The sequence below is a fragment of the Sminthopsis crassicaudata genome, chromosome 4 (assembly GCF_048593235.1).
Source record: "Sminthopsis crassicaudata isolate SCR6 chromosome 4, ASM4859323v1, whole genome shotgun sequence".
NCBI classification, from domain to species: Eukaryota; Metazoa; Chordata; class Mammalia; order Dasyuromorphia; family Dasyuridae; genus Sminthopsis; species Sminthopsis crassicaudata.
The window spans coordinates 467,069,056-467,083,074 of record NC_133620.1 but is presented as its reverse complement, the minus strand read 5'-3'; the positions used below and the strand labels follow the sequence as shown (position 1 = coordinate 467,083,074).

Sequence of the window (14,019 nt, the reverse complement as noted above, 5' to 3'; positions counted from 1 at the left end):
TTGACACAGATAGAATTTTCTCTTCCCATGTTCTAGTGCTTTCTTTAGCAAAAATTTTAGGCTACTGAAGTAATGAAAAATAAGTAAATAAAATTAGACCAAAGGATATTCTGATCAACTCTAAGTCTGAGGGACAATGAATTTCATTCTTAGTAAGAGTGTTTTCTGATGATTTGTAGATGTAATGTAATAAATAGTTTGTTTTCCTCTTTTTTTTATTCTCAGTTTCAAAAAATTAATTTAAAAAAGAAAATGGGCAAATGATGAAAATATAATTCATTCATTTTCTTTTTTAAAATCAACTTTTATTGATATTTTGGGGTTTTATGACGCCTACATTTACCTGTATCCTCCTTCTTCACATTCCCAGAGAATTATCCCTGAGAACAAAGAATAAAAAAGAGGAAAACACATTATTTAGCAAAACTAACATAGGTGACTGACATTTTACCCCATTCCCCCCACCCATAGTTCTCCACCTCTGACAAAAAAGTAAAGAGAGATGTCTTGTCATAGCTTGTCTTTGGGACCAATGTTGGTCATTATAATTTTATAGCATCCAGTTTTGATTGTTTTGTTTTTATTTCCATTTATATATTGTAGTCATTGTACATATTTTTCCTTAGTTTTTTTCTTCCCAAATTATCTATATGCAGTATGTCCAGTTTTTTTTTTTTTTTGGTAGCATAGTAATATTTTATTACTACATTTCTACAGCAGGATTTTATTTCTTGCTCACCATACAAAATATTTCCATCACCTATACCTTTGCACAGGCTATTTCTTATATTTGGAATGCATTCTTTTTTACTGAGAATAACTACTTTTCATCAGTGCTCAGCTCAAAAACCATTTCCTCCATGAAGTCTTCCCTGATCCCTTCAGCTGCTAGTGCTTTCCCCTCAAATTGCCTTACATTTCCTTTAAATGTTTATACAAAATTTATAAATTTATTATTTGTATTGTCCTTTTCTATAGATATAATATTTATGAAAGAAAGCACAGTTTCACTTATCTTTATTTCCTCAACCCAACCAACAGTGCTGAGTACATAGTAAGCACTCAATAAAGTTGTATTGATTAATTCATTGGCTGATATTTTAAAAATAGAATAATTCAGACCATTTAAATTTCTTATTATAAGTAATAGATTTGTTTTTGTAAGAACAATCTTTTATTTACATATATTTCAATCATTAAAGTAAGTAGATAAAACAAAGTAGATCTCTCATATTTTCCTGAGATTTAATTAACTTTAATTATAGGTTGAGTTTTTCCTTTGGGATTATTGGTTACTTTCTTTTTTTCCTTTTTAATTTTTATTGTTATTTTGCCTGTATAAAGGGCTTTTAAGATAGTATTTACCTTGTTGTGTTCATAACTGAGATATCTTTTTATCCCAAGCTCTCATTTGATTGATGCCATTACAAACACAAATGATTATTTACTACATTTGTACTTATCTTTATATTAGATTCTAGTCTAAGTATAGTTCCTCTTTGGGGATGCTGAAAGGGTAGTGCACTATGTTGCTTGGTGTGTGGCAATCTACCAGGTGGAAGTCAGCATTGGTTCTAGGAATTCAAAACTACTTCAAAGTGTGACTGCCTTGGTAACAGCAAATAGAAATTTTTTCCTTATTTTTCTCCCTATTCTTAGTTGGATGGCTAGCAGGACAGGTAGTACTTTTTCCTTGGTGAAGGTGTTTGGGTCAGAACTGAAACCCCTGGCTTCTTAGTGCTCAGCTCTCTAACTGTAAATCCTTTTCTAAGAGTGTTTTTTGTGAGTACCTATAAATAGTAGTATTTGATATTTAAGATTTTCTTTTTCATTTTCATTATAGGATCAAAATAATATTGCTTTTAGAGAAGGAACTGGTTAGCCTTCTATATTTCTGTGTATTTAGAAATGATATAATATTTTTTAAAAAATAGTTTGGTACACTTAACTTGGAATCCATTTGGCCATGGAGCCTTTTTGCAGTGTAGTTATTGATGGTTTATCTGATTTCTCTTTCTGGGATGGTTTTGTCTAGATTATTTAATTCTTGTTTGATTAATTTTGGTATTTTGTATGTTTGTTAGTCGTCTGTTTCTTTTAATGTAGTGTTAACTAATTCTGTTAACAGTGTGCTATTATATGTGTGGTTTATAATAGTTTTTCTTGAGCTCCTTCCAATGTATCCATAGGATTACTCACAATATACACATACATGCATCAGTATATATATATATGTATATATATATATACATATATATATACACACACACACACAACACACACACAACACACACACACACACAAACACATACACAACACACACACACACACACACACACACACATTTTTTCCCACCTCCATTGCTTCTGGTAATTTTGCTACTTCATCCCTCCATAACGTTTCCATTGTATTGTTTTGCTACATGTTGTGCATTTTTGTCTTTTGGTAAATATTATTTTTCTCCAGTCATTTTAGCCATACCCAATTCTTTATGACCCCATTTAGGATTTTCTTGGCAGAGATACCATTTCCTTCTCCAGCTCATTTTACAGATGAGGATTTACAAACAGGGTAAAGTGACCTATCCGGGGTCACATAGCTAGTAGGTATCTGAGACCAGATATCAACTCAAGAAGATGAGTCTTCCTAACTTCAGGCTTGACGCTTTATGTACTATGACATCCTCTAGCTGCCCCCCTCTAAATCTTTGTTACTATAGTTTTTTGGTTTGTTTTGGGGGGCATTTTTTCCTTTTTGTGGTTTTTCATGGCAAGTCCTTATTTTTGTTGATTAGAAGCCTGATGATAAGTAAAAAAAAAACAAAAACTAACTATAGGACAATACTTTTTATCCCTACTTCATGTCCTCTTTTAGGTATTACTTAAGAGGCATTATAGTGGAGCATAGAGACTTGGATTCAAATCCACTTGGATTCAAGGGCCACCTCTGCTTCCTCCTGGCTATATGACTTTGGGCAATTCCCTTAACCTCTTCCTTCCTTCCTTCCTTTCTGGCAATTGGGGTTAAGTGACTTGCCCAGGGTCACACAGTGTCTGAGATCAGATTTGAACTCAGGTCCTCCTGAGTTAAGGGCTGGTGCCCTATCCACTGCACCACCTGGCTGCCCCTAGACTTTTTACCAATGAGATGACCATTAGGTTCCTGATCCTAGATGTGGCCTTTGGAGATCTTTCTTCATCTCCATCCTATTATTCACCATATTAACTGTTCTTCTATGTTTCATGTCTTCTGAAGAAATAATGAAGACATCATCTATGCCTTCATCTCATCACCATTTCTTTCAGAACAATAGATCTGAGAAATGGGGCACTTTAAAGGTAGAATGAATAGATCAGGAAGAAGGCTATACATTCAAAGATGTGACATGGTCTTCCTGAATCTTTTCTCATCTTTGCAAATCATATTTTCTTGGTAAGCTGTACTTAGACATGTACTGCCTAGAATCATTATGTATTTATGTCTGTATTTCTCACATTGCCAGCAAGAATTTAAATTCCTTAAGGACAAGCACAAATGTCATGTTGTATGTATTTTTCTCTCTTGTTTAATCCAACCAATGAGCATTAGCTGTCCATTATGTGCCAGAAGCTGTGATTCAAAGATCAAATGAAAAATAGTGCCTGTTGTCTTCTTTTTCTGGAGTTTATATTTTAATGCCCAGCCCCTCTCAAAGCCTAACAAATAAGAAATATTCTTGAATGGTTGTCCCCAAAATATAATTAATGACTCAAGTACAATGTCAAAACTGTTTCCATTGCCTCAGTTATCTCTAAAAATGTCCATACAATTGTATGGGAAACAAAATGGACTCTTTTAGAAGAGTGAACATGAACACAAATCCCAGTGTCTTTTCAGTTTGGGGAGCCCCCAGTGTAATTTTCCATTTTTTGGGAGGATTGTAATTTAGGAAATTGGATTTTAGGAAATACTGTATTTAGGAAATAGGATTGTAATTTTGTAATTTGCCATTAGCCATAATGACTAATCATGGTTTTTATCATATTGATTTCAGACACAAACACAGATGGACAACGATCCAGTTACTCTTAAAGCGAGGGGCAGACCCTAACTACTGCCCAGTGCCTATGCATGTGCTTTACTTCCCCATTAGAGCTGCGGATGTGACTGGAGTGCAGCTCCTCCTGGAGAATGGTGCAAGGACTGACATCCGCTTTCCAACAAAGGTAGTGCCCCAGTTTGGTTGTACAGTGTTCAGCCTTGGGTTTTTGCCTGGACGTTAACTCTTCACCCCTTTCTCATGAAGAGTTATCCCTTCTCCTTGCCAAGGTGAACCCCTCTACAGGCACAAGTGAGGCACAAGTGATCATGCCTTATCCCATTTTCTCTGGCAGATTGTCATCTCCATCATTCCCACTTTCTAATCTTTAGTCTCACAAACATGCCTATGCCTCCCCATCTTTAAAAATGTCTCACATAATTTGACTGTTTCTACTAACATGCATCTGCCCTTCCTTTTCTGGCTAAAATCCTTGAGAAAGCTATCTGTAATTATTGCCTCCATTTCTTCTCTTCATACTTTTGTCTAAACTCTGTTTTTCTAGCTTTCAATCTTAAGATTCACCTGAAATTGTTCTCTTCAAAGTTACTAATTCTCTCTGTCTCTCCTTTTCTCTTCATCTCCATCTTCCTCTCCTTCCCTTCCTCCCTCTTCCTTTTTTCCTCCTCCTTTTTCTCTCTCTCTCTCCCTTTTTTCTTCCCTCTCCTTCTCTCTCTCCCTTTCCCTCTTCCTCTCCCTCTCCCATGCCTCCAAGAGCAAATATAAAATTCTCTTTGGCTTTGAAACCCTTTCACAATCTTGACCCTTCCTCCCTTTCCAATTTTCTAGGCCACATTACCCTTCTAAATACTCTATGGTCTGGTATCACTGACTTATCTTGCTGTCCCTCCCACATGGCCCTCCATGTCTCCCACTCTGTCCTCATCCCTGGAATGATCCCTATCCATACCACCATTTTGTGGCTTCCCTTGAGACTCCATTCAAATCTTCTGCAAGAAGCCTTTCCCAATGGCACTTGTCCCAATCCCTACCCCTTAGAGATCACCTTCCATCTATTCTTTATATATCTTACACATACATGCTTTTCTGCATGTTCTCTTTCCCATGTGACTACAAGATATTTAAGGGCAGGGACAATGTTTGCACCCTTCTTTAGATCCCCAGAATTTAGCACGGTGCCTGACACATAATAAATGTTTAACAAATGTTTGCTGACTGACTGACTGACCTGAAGGAACATTCAGCAAAGGACTCACCCCTAAGGGGAATTCTGCTAGGAATAAGGAAAAATAAGAGAGAGAAATGTCATGAGAGAAAAGAATATCTGAGGAGAAAAGATGCTACCAGGAGCTCAGGAAGGATGATGGCTGAGAAATGGCCATTAGATTTGGAAATTAAGAAATCATTGCTAGCTTTGATGGGAACAATTTCTTTTTTTTGGTTGTTATTGAGGTATTTGGGGTTAAGTGACTTGCCCAGGGTCACACAGCTAGGGAAGTATTAAGTATCTGAGGCTGGATTTGAACTCAGGCCCTCGACTTCAGGGCCAGTGCTCTATTGAGAACAGTTTCTATTGAAAATAATGTTGGAATTCAGACTGCAGAGGGTGGTTAAAGGGAGGAAGTGGAGTCACTTTTTGGAGGAGGCTTTCTCCAGCTGAGGAAGAGAGGAGAGATTCATGAGATTGGGTGAGGGAAGCAGGACCAAGTGAACATTTTAAGGATGGGGGAGACATGGGTATATTTGTAAAGTATCAGGGAAGGAGCTAGTAGCTTGGAACAGCTACCAGATTAGAGGGCAAGTGGGGATGATAATGGAGGCAATCTAATGGAGAACTTGTGGCAGGAAGCTTGTACCTCTCTGGGTTTGTCTTGGCAAGGAGAAGGGCCATCTTTTCATGAGAGACAGGAATAAAAGGTTATTTGAGAAAGGCTTCTGAATGATGTGAGTTGAGAAGGAAAAGAAGAAAAACTCACATTTTAAAAAAATCTGACCTTGTATGCAGCGTACCACATCCATGTACCATCATCTTTGCTAAGAACTTGTGGGAGGTGTTTTGTCATAAAGCTAAAGATAGTCGTTATAATTTGGGAACATTTTGTCCTAATTACCTAAGAACATTCTTGATAACCGGGTTTATGTTAATCAAAGGATTCTAGATTTAGGCTGGAAAGGACCTGGAAGGTTATCTGGTCTCATTTTAGATGAGGCAACAGAGCTACAATGGTTAAGTAACTTGTTCTGGGCCCTGACAGTGAGGAAGTAGGTGAGGTTGGATTTGAACATAGGTTTTTGTCTTTAAGGAATAATTTGAAGTTGTTTTAAATCCATAAGATCTTAGACTCCTAGCTCTGGAGACAGAAGAGACTTCAGAAACTAACTCAAATCTTTTGTTTCGTAGAAGAGGGAAATAAAATTCACAAAGGTTCAATGATTTGTCAGAGGAATGTTATAGGATAAAAGGATGGCGCAGTGAATGGAGTGCTGGGCCTAGAGCTAGGAAATCTCCTCTTCCGTGTTCATATCCAGTGTCAGACACTAGCTGTGTGACTCTGAGCAAGTGACAACCCTATTTGCCTCAGTTTCCTCATCTGTCGAATGAGCTGGAGAAGGAAATGGCCAATCACTCCAGTAACTTTGCCAAGAAAACCCCAAATGGGGCCATGAAGAGTTGATCATTACTGAGATTACTGAACAGGAACAAGAAGTCCGCTTGTTCAACCTTTTCATTTAACAGAGGGGAAAACTGAGGCATACGCATGCTAAGTTGAATTCTGGTCATAGATCTAACATTATGCTCAACGATCATCTCATTCAATTTTACACCCCATTTTGTAAATGAGGAAATAGAGGACCTCCAGGAGGTGAATTGACATGCACAGATCAAAACTATCTTCCCTGTATTGAAATTTCTAGGGTATTGTTAGATGCAAATGAACTATAGATTAGTGGATCTCTCCCAAACTTGTAAATTGGTATTCTTTCCTTCATTTATTATAGACAATTTCAATGATGTGGTTATCTGAATGTGTTTTCCTGAACAGAATCTCCTCTTTTCCTTCTCCTCAACTACTTCTTAGCTCTCATGGGAGGGAGGAACTTCTTGCTAAGTGATTCTCAGCTTTGTTGGATGGAGTGTGTTGGCGCCTCTCACAGAAGAGACTAACTGGTTGTTATCTCTGCTAATGTAAATATCCCTTGAGCCCATGTTAACTTTCAGTATTTTAAGTGGGAGAACTCCCTCATTCTCCAGAGTTCTTCAGTCTCTAGTGCTTGTGGCCCCTTCTTTCTGACACTCGTGACTGGGTATTTTGTTTTTCTTCATGTTCCTGCAGTTGAGAGGGCTCACTCCTCTTCATATAGCAGTAGCCCTGCCTGATGAGGCAGGTGTCAAAATCACAGAGTTATTGCTTCATGCTATCACCGACCCAGATACCAGAGCTGAAGATCAAGATGAGAGATACAAGATAAATAAGGTATTTTACTTTGACACATATAGGAGAGGGAAGGAATCAGGCATTAAGTTGCCCAGCCTGTGGTAAGTGTGTAAGGTGGGGCCAAGCACTGTGTTGGAGGTAAAGGGATAAAAACAAAAAAATATGCTGGAAAAGGGACGTTGGAGGATATCTAGTCCTGCCCTCCCCCTTCCCAAATGAGGAAACTGAGACCCAAGGAGAATAGTAGATTTAGATTTGAGAGTCCCCCTTCTTCCTCCATTTTACAGAGAAGGAAACTGAGACCCTAGAGTTGAAATGTCTTGTCAAAAGATCTTGAGATCATAGATTAGGCTCTGGAAGGGGCCATGGAAGTCACTTTTGCTGATTTTTCAATTGAGGAAACTGAAGTCCAGGAAAGAGCTCACACAGGTGGTCCCTCTTTCAAGCATGGTGCTCCACTCACAAATCTGAAAAACAATCCTAGATGCCTCTTTCAGAACATGTGGGGTATGGTGGAGAGAGTTATAGCTCTGGAGCCATAGGACCTGAGTTCACATCTTTCCTCCAACTTTGCCTACTTAGATTAGAGAACTAAGAGCTGATCATCTAACCCAACATCCTCATTTCACAGATGATACATTGTTGAAGGTTTCATGGGCAGCAAAGGGCAGAATTGGGATTTGAACTCAGGTTCATCCGGCTGTGGGTTGCAGAGTTTCTGAAGAGTCAATGAGCAGTTTCATGAGAACACTTTATGATTTGTCTGGTTAGACTGGGATATTCTTGGAATTTTGCCTGATCAATCCTATTCTTTCACTTTGTATAGTTTGGAGCTTACCCTGAGAAGTTTTTTGTTATCTTGCCTTTTGCAAAAAGAGAGGGATAGTGGCTAAGTAGCTGGAAAACCAGCGATGGTGTTCAAAAGATCTGGCTTCATATACATCCTGGCTCTGTGAGCCTGGACAAGTCATTCAATCTCTTTAAATCTGCAAGTTGCAGAGAGGGGCTTGACTTGTAAAGGTTCATTATGGCCGTTGGATTCTATTTTCTTTTCTTTTTTTTTTTAATTAATTTTTATAATTATAACTTTTTTTTGACAGTACATATATGCATAGGTAATTTTTTTTTTTTTTACAACATTATCCCTTGTACTCCCTTCTGTTCTGAATTTTTCCCCTCCTTCCCTCCACCCCCTCCCCTAGATGGCAGGCATTCCCATACATGTTAAATATCTTATAGTATATCCTAGGTACAATATATATGTGCAGAACCGAATTTTGTTGTTGTTATTGTTGCAAAGGAAGAATTATATTCAGAAGATAAAAATAATCTGGGAAGAGAAACAAAAACAAAAACAAAATAATAATGCTCACAGTTTACACTCATTTCCCAGTGCTGGATTCTATTTTCTAATCTATTCTGCTCTTTTCTTCCATTTTATGAGTGAGTTTATCCCATTCACATTCAGAGTTGTGATTATTAAGTGTGTATTTCTCTCTTTCCCATATCCTTGTACATTTTCCTCTTTGTATTGCCACTGATTTCTTTTACAAATAATAAAATAATATTTTTATAAATATTAATAAAAGGGATAAATTTGCTGCCTTCTGGTGTTCTATAAATGAAATGATTTATTTCTTCTTTGTTGAAGATCTCTTCCTCTTGTTTCTACCTCAATGCCAAGTCTTTATTCTTTCTTCTTTTCCTCTTAATATTTCTTTCATGTTCTCTCTCCAACATTTGATTCTGATCCTATATTCTCTCTCAGATATCACTCTCTTCCTCACTTATCCCTTTTCTTCCATTTTCCTTTTAACTTTAACATATTTGTATTCTGAAGTCTCTGTCTCTGTCTCTGTCTCTCTACCTCTCTCTCTCTCTGTCTCTCTGTCTCTCTACACCCCCCTCTCTCTCTTTCTCTTATCTGTTTCTCCCCTCTATGTATGAACCCATACTAATATAAAGATCACTCATTCCATGGTCTTATTCTTTTAGTATCAGTTTAAGACTTTTGGTCTTCTCTTATTTCTTCCAGAAGGTCACCATTACGGAAATTTTCCCCTCTGAGATGCTAATTCCTGACTCTCAAACTCAGGAAATAATTCCAAGGCTTGAAATGTCTACTCTCAAGATTGCTAGTCTCTGACCTATGCTTAGAAAAGAAAATTACTGAAAGTAATGAGCCAAGATAGTGGTAGAGGAAAAGCCAGTTAGAATCTACAAACATGTGATCAGGATTTTTGGTTATCTTCATTTACATTTCAATATTTTGATCATTTTACATTCATTTACATTTCAATACATTGATCATTCTTCTTGCTGAGAAGAGTAGTAAAGGTGGAGTTGTGTGGAGGGAAAGAAAGATTGTGGAGTTTGTTTCCAAGCATTTAATCTAACTGTGGACTTGCTTTATTGTTCCAAATATGAATATATTTCTATCTGAGAGAGTGGCCAGGCAAATTGCCCTTGGCTCACTATTGCTATTTTTCTGATTATGTCACTTTTCATGTGTGTGTGTGTGTGTGTGTGTGTGTGTGAGTGAGTGACAGACAGAGACACAGAGATATAGAGACAGAGTTTTAGTCTAAGACTATTAGTCCATAAATTCCCTTTTGTCTTTTCCCATTTGGGAGGATTTCTGCTCCTTTATGCAAAACATTGGCTTAGAATATAATGATAATTAGCTTATCTTTATCTGAAGACAAAACCCATCCTATAAAGAGCAAATAAAAAAGATTTAAAGAGAGAAGGAAACTCTTGTGGGTAAGCAATTTTAGTTTACCAGGCAGTTTTGAGATGTAGGGGAAGAGAAATCTAGAGTGGAAAAACTCACCAGGTCTCAAGGAGTGGAAACTATCATGGAAACACGAAATTCATTCAGACAGATTATTCTTTAAATGGATCAGTAAGTCAGATAAAACTCTATGTGCTCTGTGGTTATGTGTGTCTGAGAATACTAGTTAAATCACCAGCAGCAGATCATGGTTCTGCCATGTCTATACCCTTCACCCCTTCTCTCAACAAAGCTCTGAATTTTCAGGACTCTTTCCTGAAAGCTTCTGCTTAGTCCCTAAGTGACACTTATCATTAGTTCCTTCTCTCACCTTCCCACAATCCTCCTGCCAACAAGGAGAGGCAGACCCACAGGTTTAACACTAGAATGGACCTTGGAGACTAATCCGACCTCTTCATTTGACAGATGAAGAAACTGAGTGACCTGCAAGATGAAGTGACTCCCCCAATGTCTCCCTTACTGGTAGAAGGGTGCTGTTAACCCAGGTCCCCCAACTCCAAAGCCAGTGGGCTTTTTTCTTCTACTTCATATGATATTCCCCCGGCTTAGAGAATTTGGTTGTGATCAATGAGCTTTCAAATTTCCTTCTAGATCATAATTCTACTAAAAGGTACTTACTTTAACACATGAAAACTTAACTAAACTCTTGGATATCAAATATTCTTAATGTTAAATGAAAAAAAATCCTCCAGGTGAATATTCTATCTACATATTTAATATTTAAGTTGAATTTTGTGGGGATGATCTTAACATTTATCCAAGAATAAGGAAGATGAATTTTATTCATTATAAGTACCTCAGGATACTTTTGCATATGGATCTTACTAGCTGCCAAACTTTTAAAAGTGAATCTTTAAATATTCTTTAACATTTAGAAGGAAAGCTCTACTAAGCAATTTTCAAAAATAAATCACATTTATATGAGTAATTTTATTGGCTATCAATAAAATTTGGGGGTGGATATTTCTGGAGTAAACGGTGAATTTTCTACATTACTTATTTCCTAAGTATACCTAGTAGTTGAATAGCTTTTGAACTCCAGTTTTGTTTCCAGCTCCCTGACGATTTGACAGATTATAAATTGTGCTGAATCATTTTTTTTTTAAAGGCCAGTCTATTCAGTGAAAAAGATAATTCCAAAGAATTGTCTACTACCATAGAACTTGACAGTATGGCATAGGAGGATTCTGAACTTTTTAATTAAAGTGGGTTCAAATCCTGCCCTTCTGATGTTGACTGCTTACCGCCTGTGTGGCAAATTACTTGGCGTCTCTGGGCCTCAATTCTCTCATCTGGAAGATGAGGAGTTTGGGCTAGATGGTTACTGAGTTTCTTTTAGCTCTAGAGCTATGATTCTAAGAGTTATAGGATTGATTAAAATTTTCAATTTTCAGCCATTATCTTGGGATCTTTCAGACAGCAATACTGGTTTTTTTAATAAAAAAAATTGTAAACAAAATGAAGTATTTTACACTATAAATACCACTGATGCAGTGAAATGATTATAAAATTAAATGTACTTAGTGGGAAAAGCCCATTCATTGGCTGATGTCTAGACAAGCAAAATGAACCAGAGTTGAGCAATTATGCTATTTAGTGAATTTAACCATGGCAGTAAGCCAGTCTGGATTATTCAACTTCCCAACTCCATTTTCTCTTATCCAGTAGCACTGAGCACCTCAATTAGCAGGCAGATTTTAATTCCCTGTGCGTGCTGTGACTGGGGACAAATGGGACTGTTATTTCAGATAAACAATGAGTGAGTTCATTCATTTCCTTTCCTTTTAACTTCACTTTTAAAACCTCTATGTTTAAGTGATATATCAGTCCCTCACCATAGACACAATGTGATGTAGGGGAAAGATAATCTTGGCTCAGAGGAGCAGGGTTTGCTTACTATATGAATGACCTTGGAGAAGCTCCTTAATTTCCCTGAGCCTCAATTTCTTCAAATGTGAAACAAGAGGGCAAGGCTAAATGGGTTCTGAAGTCTCTCCCACCTCCCAAGAGATGAGCGCTTATTCCTTCTCCATGGGGCCTCAGATTCCTCTTCTGTAAAATGAGGGGGTTGGAGTAGTTGGTCTCTGAGGTTCTTTTCCACTCTACAGCTAAGGATCCTGCGATTTTATGTTACTCTATGGAAGCCAAGTTTGGCTCCCCTCCCCATAGCTATTTGTGAAATCAAAACACAATTTATTACTCATTAATAATGCACTGTGGCCTTGCATTTCCTGTCAACAAGTAGTGTTGATTTGTTGAAAGTTCTTTCCTTTAGGAGGGAAAGATTATTCTCTTCTTTGACTTTTATAAACAAGGTTGCTGTGTCAAGGCCATTGTCTGCATATCTGTGTGTGGATGTATATGAGGGTGTATTTGGTGTGTACGAGTTCGTGTGTGTGTGTGTGTGTGTGTGTGTGTGTGTGTGTGTGTGTGTGTGTGTGTGTGTATGTAAGGAGTTGATAGAAGATGGGGTCTGGGGAGGGGCAGGATGAGGACACTTCTGACAATTCAAATTTTAAATGATTGGAATTTCCAGAGGAGACAGCTTGCCCATGGATTTGCTAGTAAGGTTGTTAAGGGAAATTCTACAACAAGCATTTATTAAGTTCCTAGTAGGTACCAGGTACTGTACTAGGAACTTGGAATATAAAGATAAGAAGAAAATATTCCTGCCCTCAAGGAGTTTGGCTTCAATTGCTGGGAGCAGAGACATATAGTAAATAGATTTATATAAAATATATACAAATACAGTGTATAGAGTACCAGCCCTGAAGTCAGGGGGACCTGAATTCAAATCTGACCTCAGACACTTAATACTTTCTAACTGTGTGACTCTGGGCAAGTCACTTTATCTCAATTGCTTCAGCAAATACATACACACACACACACACACACACACACACACACACATGTATACACACACAAATCTGGCCTCAGACACTTAATATTTGCTAGCTGTGTGACTCTGGGCAAGTCACTTTTACCTCAATTACTTCAGCAAATCTATCTATCTATCTATCCATCCATACATTCAGCTACCTGTCTATTCTATTCTATCTATCTATCTATCTATCTATCTATCTATCTATCTATCTGTCTGTCTGTCTGTCTGTCTGTCTGTCTGTCTGTCTACTCTATCTATCTATCTATCTATCTATCTATCTATCTATCTATCTATCTGTCTGTCTGTCTGTCTGTCTGTCTGTCTGTCTGTCTGTCTATTCTATCTATCTATCTATCTATCTATCTATCTATCTATCTATCCACACACAAATATTTTCTTAATGGGTGAAGATAATAAAAATTGAGGGAAGGATCTGGAAAGATTTCCTGGAGTAGATAGTACTTGAGCAGAATTTTGAAAAAAAACCAAGAGATTCTAGGATTGGGGAGTGGGTGGGGAGGGAAAGCATTTCAGGAGTGAGGAAAAGCCAGCAAAGTCACAGAGATCCCAGGCCATAGATGTCATTGGTATGGCCCAGCAAGATCAGTTGGGTTGAAGACAGAATGCTGAATGTGGTTGGAAAGGCATATTAGAGTCAGATTGTGAAACAAAATTTTAAAGAGATCTGTGAAATTTAGTGATTGAATAGCAACCCTAAGTTACTTAACCTCCAATTCTCAAATTCCATAGACATTTAGTTACTGCTGGGCCCGAAAAGGGATGGAAGAATTCACTCTTGAATATTTGAGGTTGGGTGTTGAGGAAAACTTTGGGTAAAGACTGATTGAGTGCTGAGTTTAGCCAT

At 37.5% G+C, this 14,019-nt stretch overlaps 1 protein-coding gene across 6 annotated transcripts in view; it reads left to right on the top strand.

Annotated features, from left to right (window-relative positions):
- ANKMY1 (ankyrin repeat and MYND domain containing 1) overlaps positions 1 to 14,019 on the top strand; it is a 123,297-nt gene that overhangs the window by 49,503 nt on the left and 59,775 nt on the right. For all 6 annotated transcript variants that reach the window (XM_074264175.1, XM_074264172.1, XM_074264170.1 and 3 more), the window contains 2 exons: positions 4,034 to 4,205; positions 7,375 to 7,515. In XM_074264175.1, the coding sequence (XP_074120276.1) occupies positions 4,034 to 4,205; positions 7,375 to 7,515 (313 nt within the window). The remainder of the gene's footprint in view (positions 1 to 4,033; positions 4,206 to 7,374; positions 7,516 to 14,019) is intronic.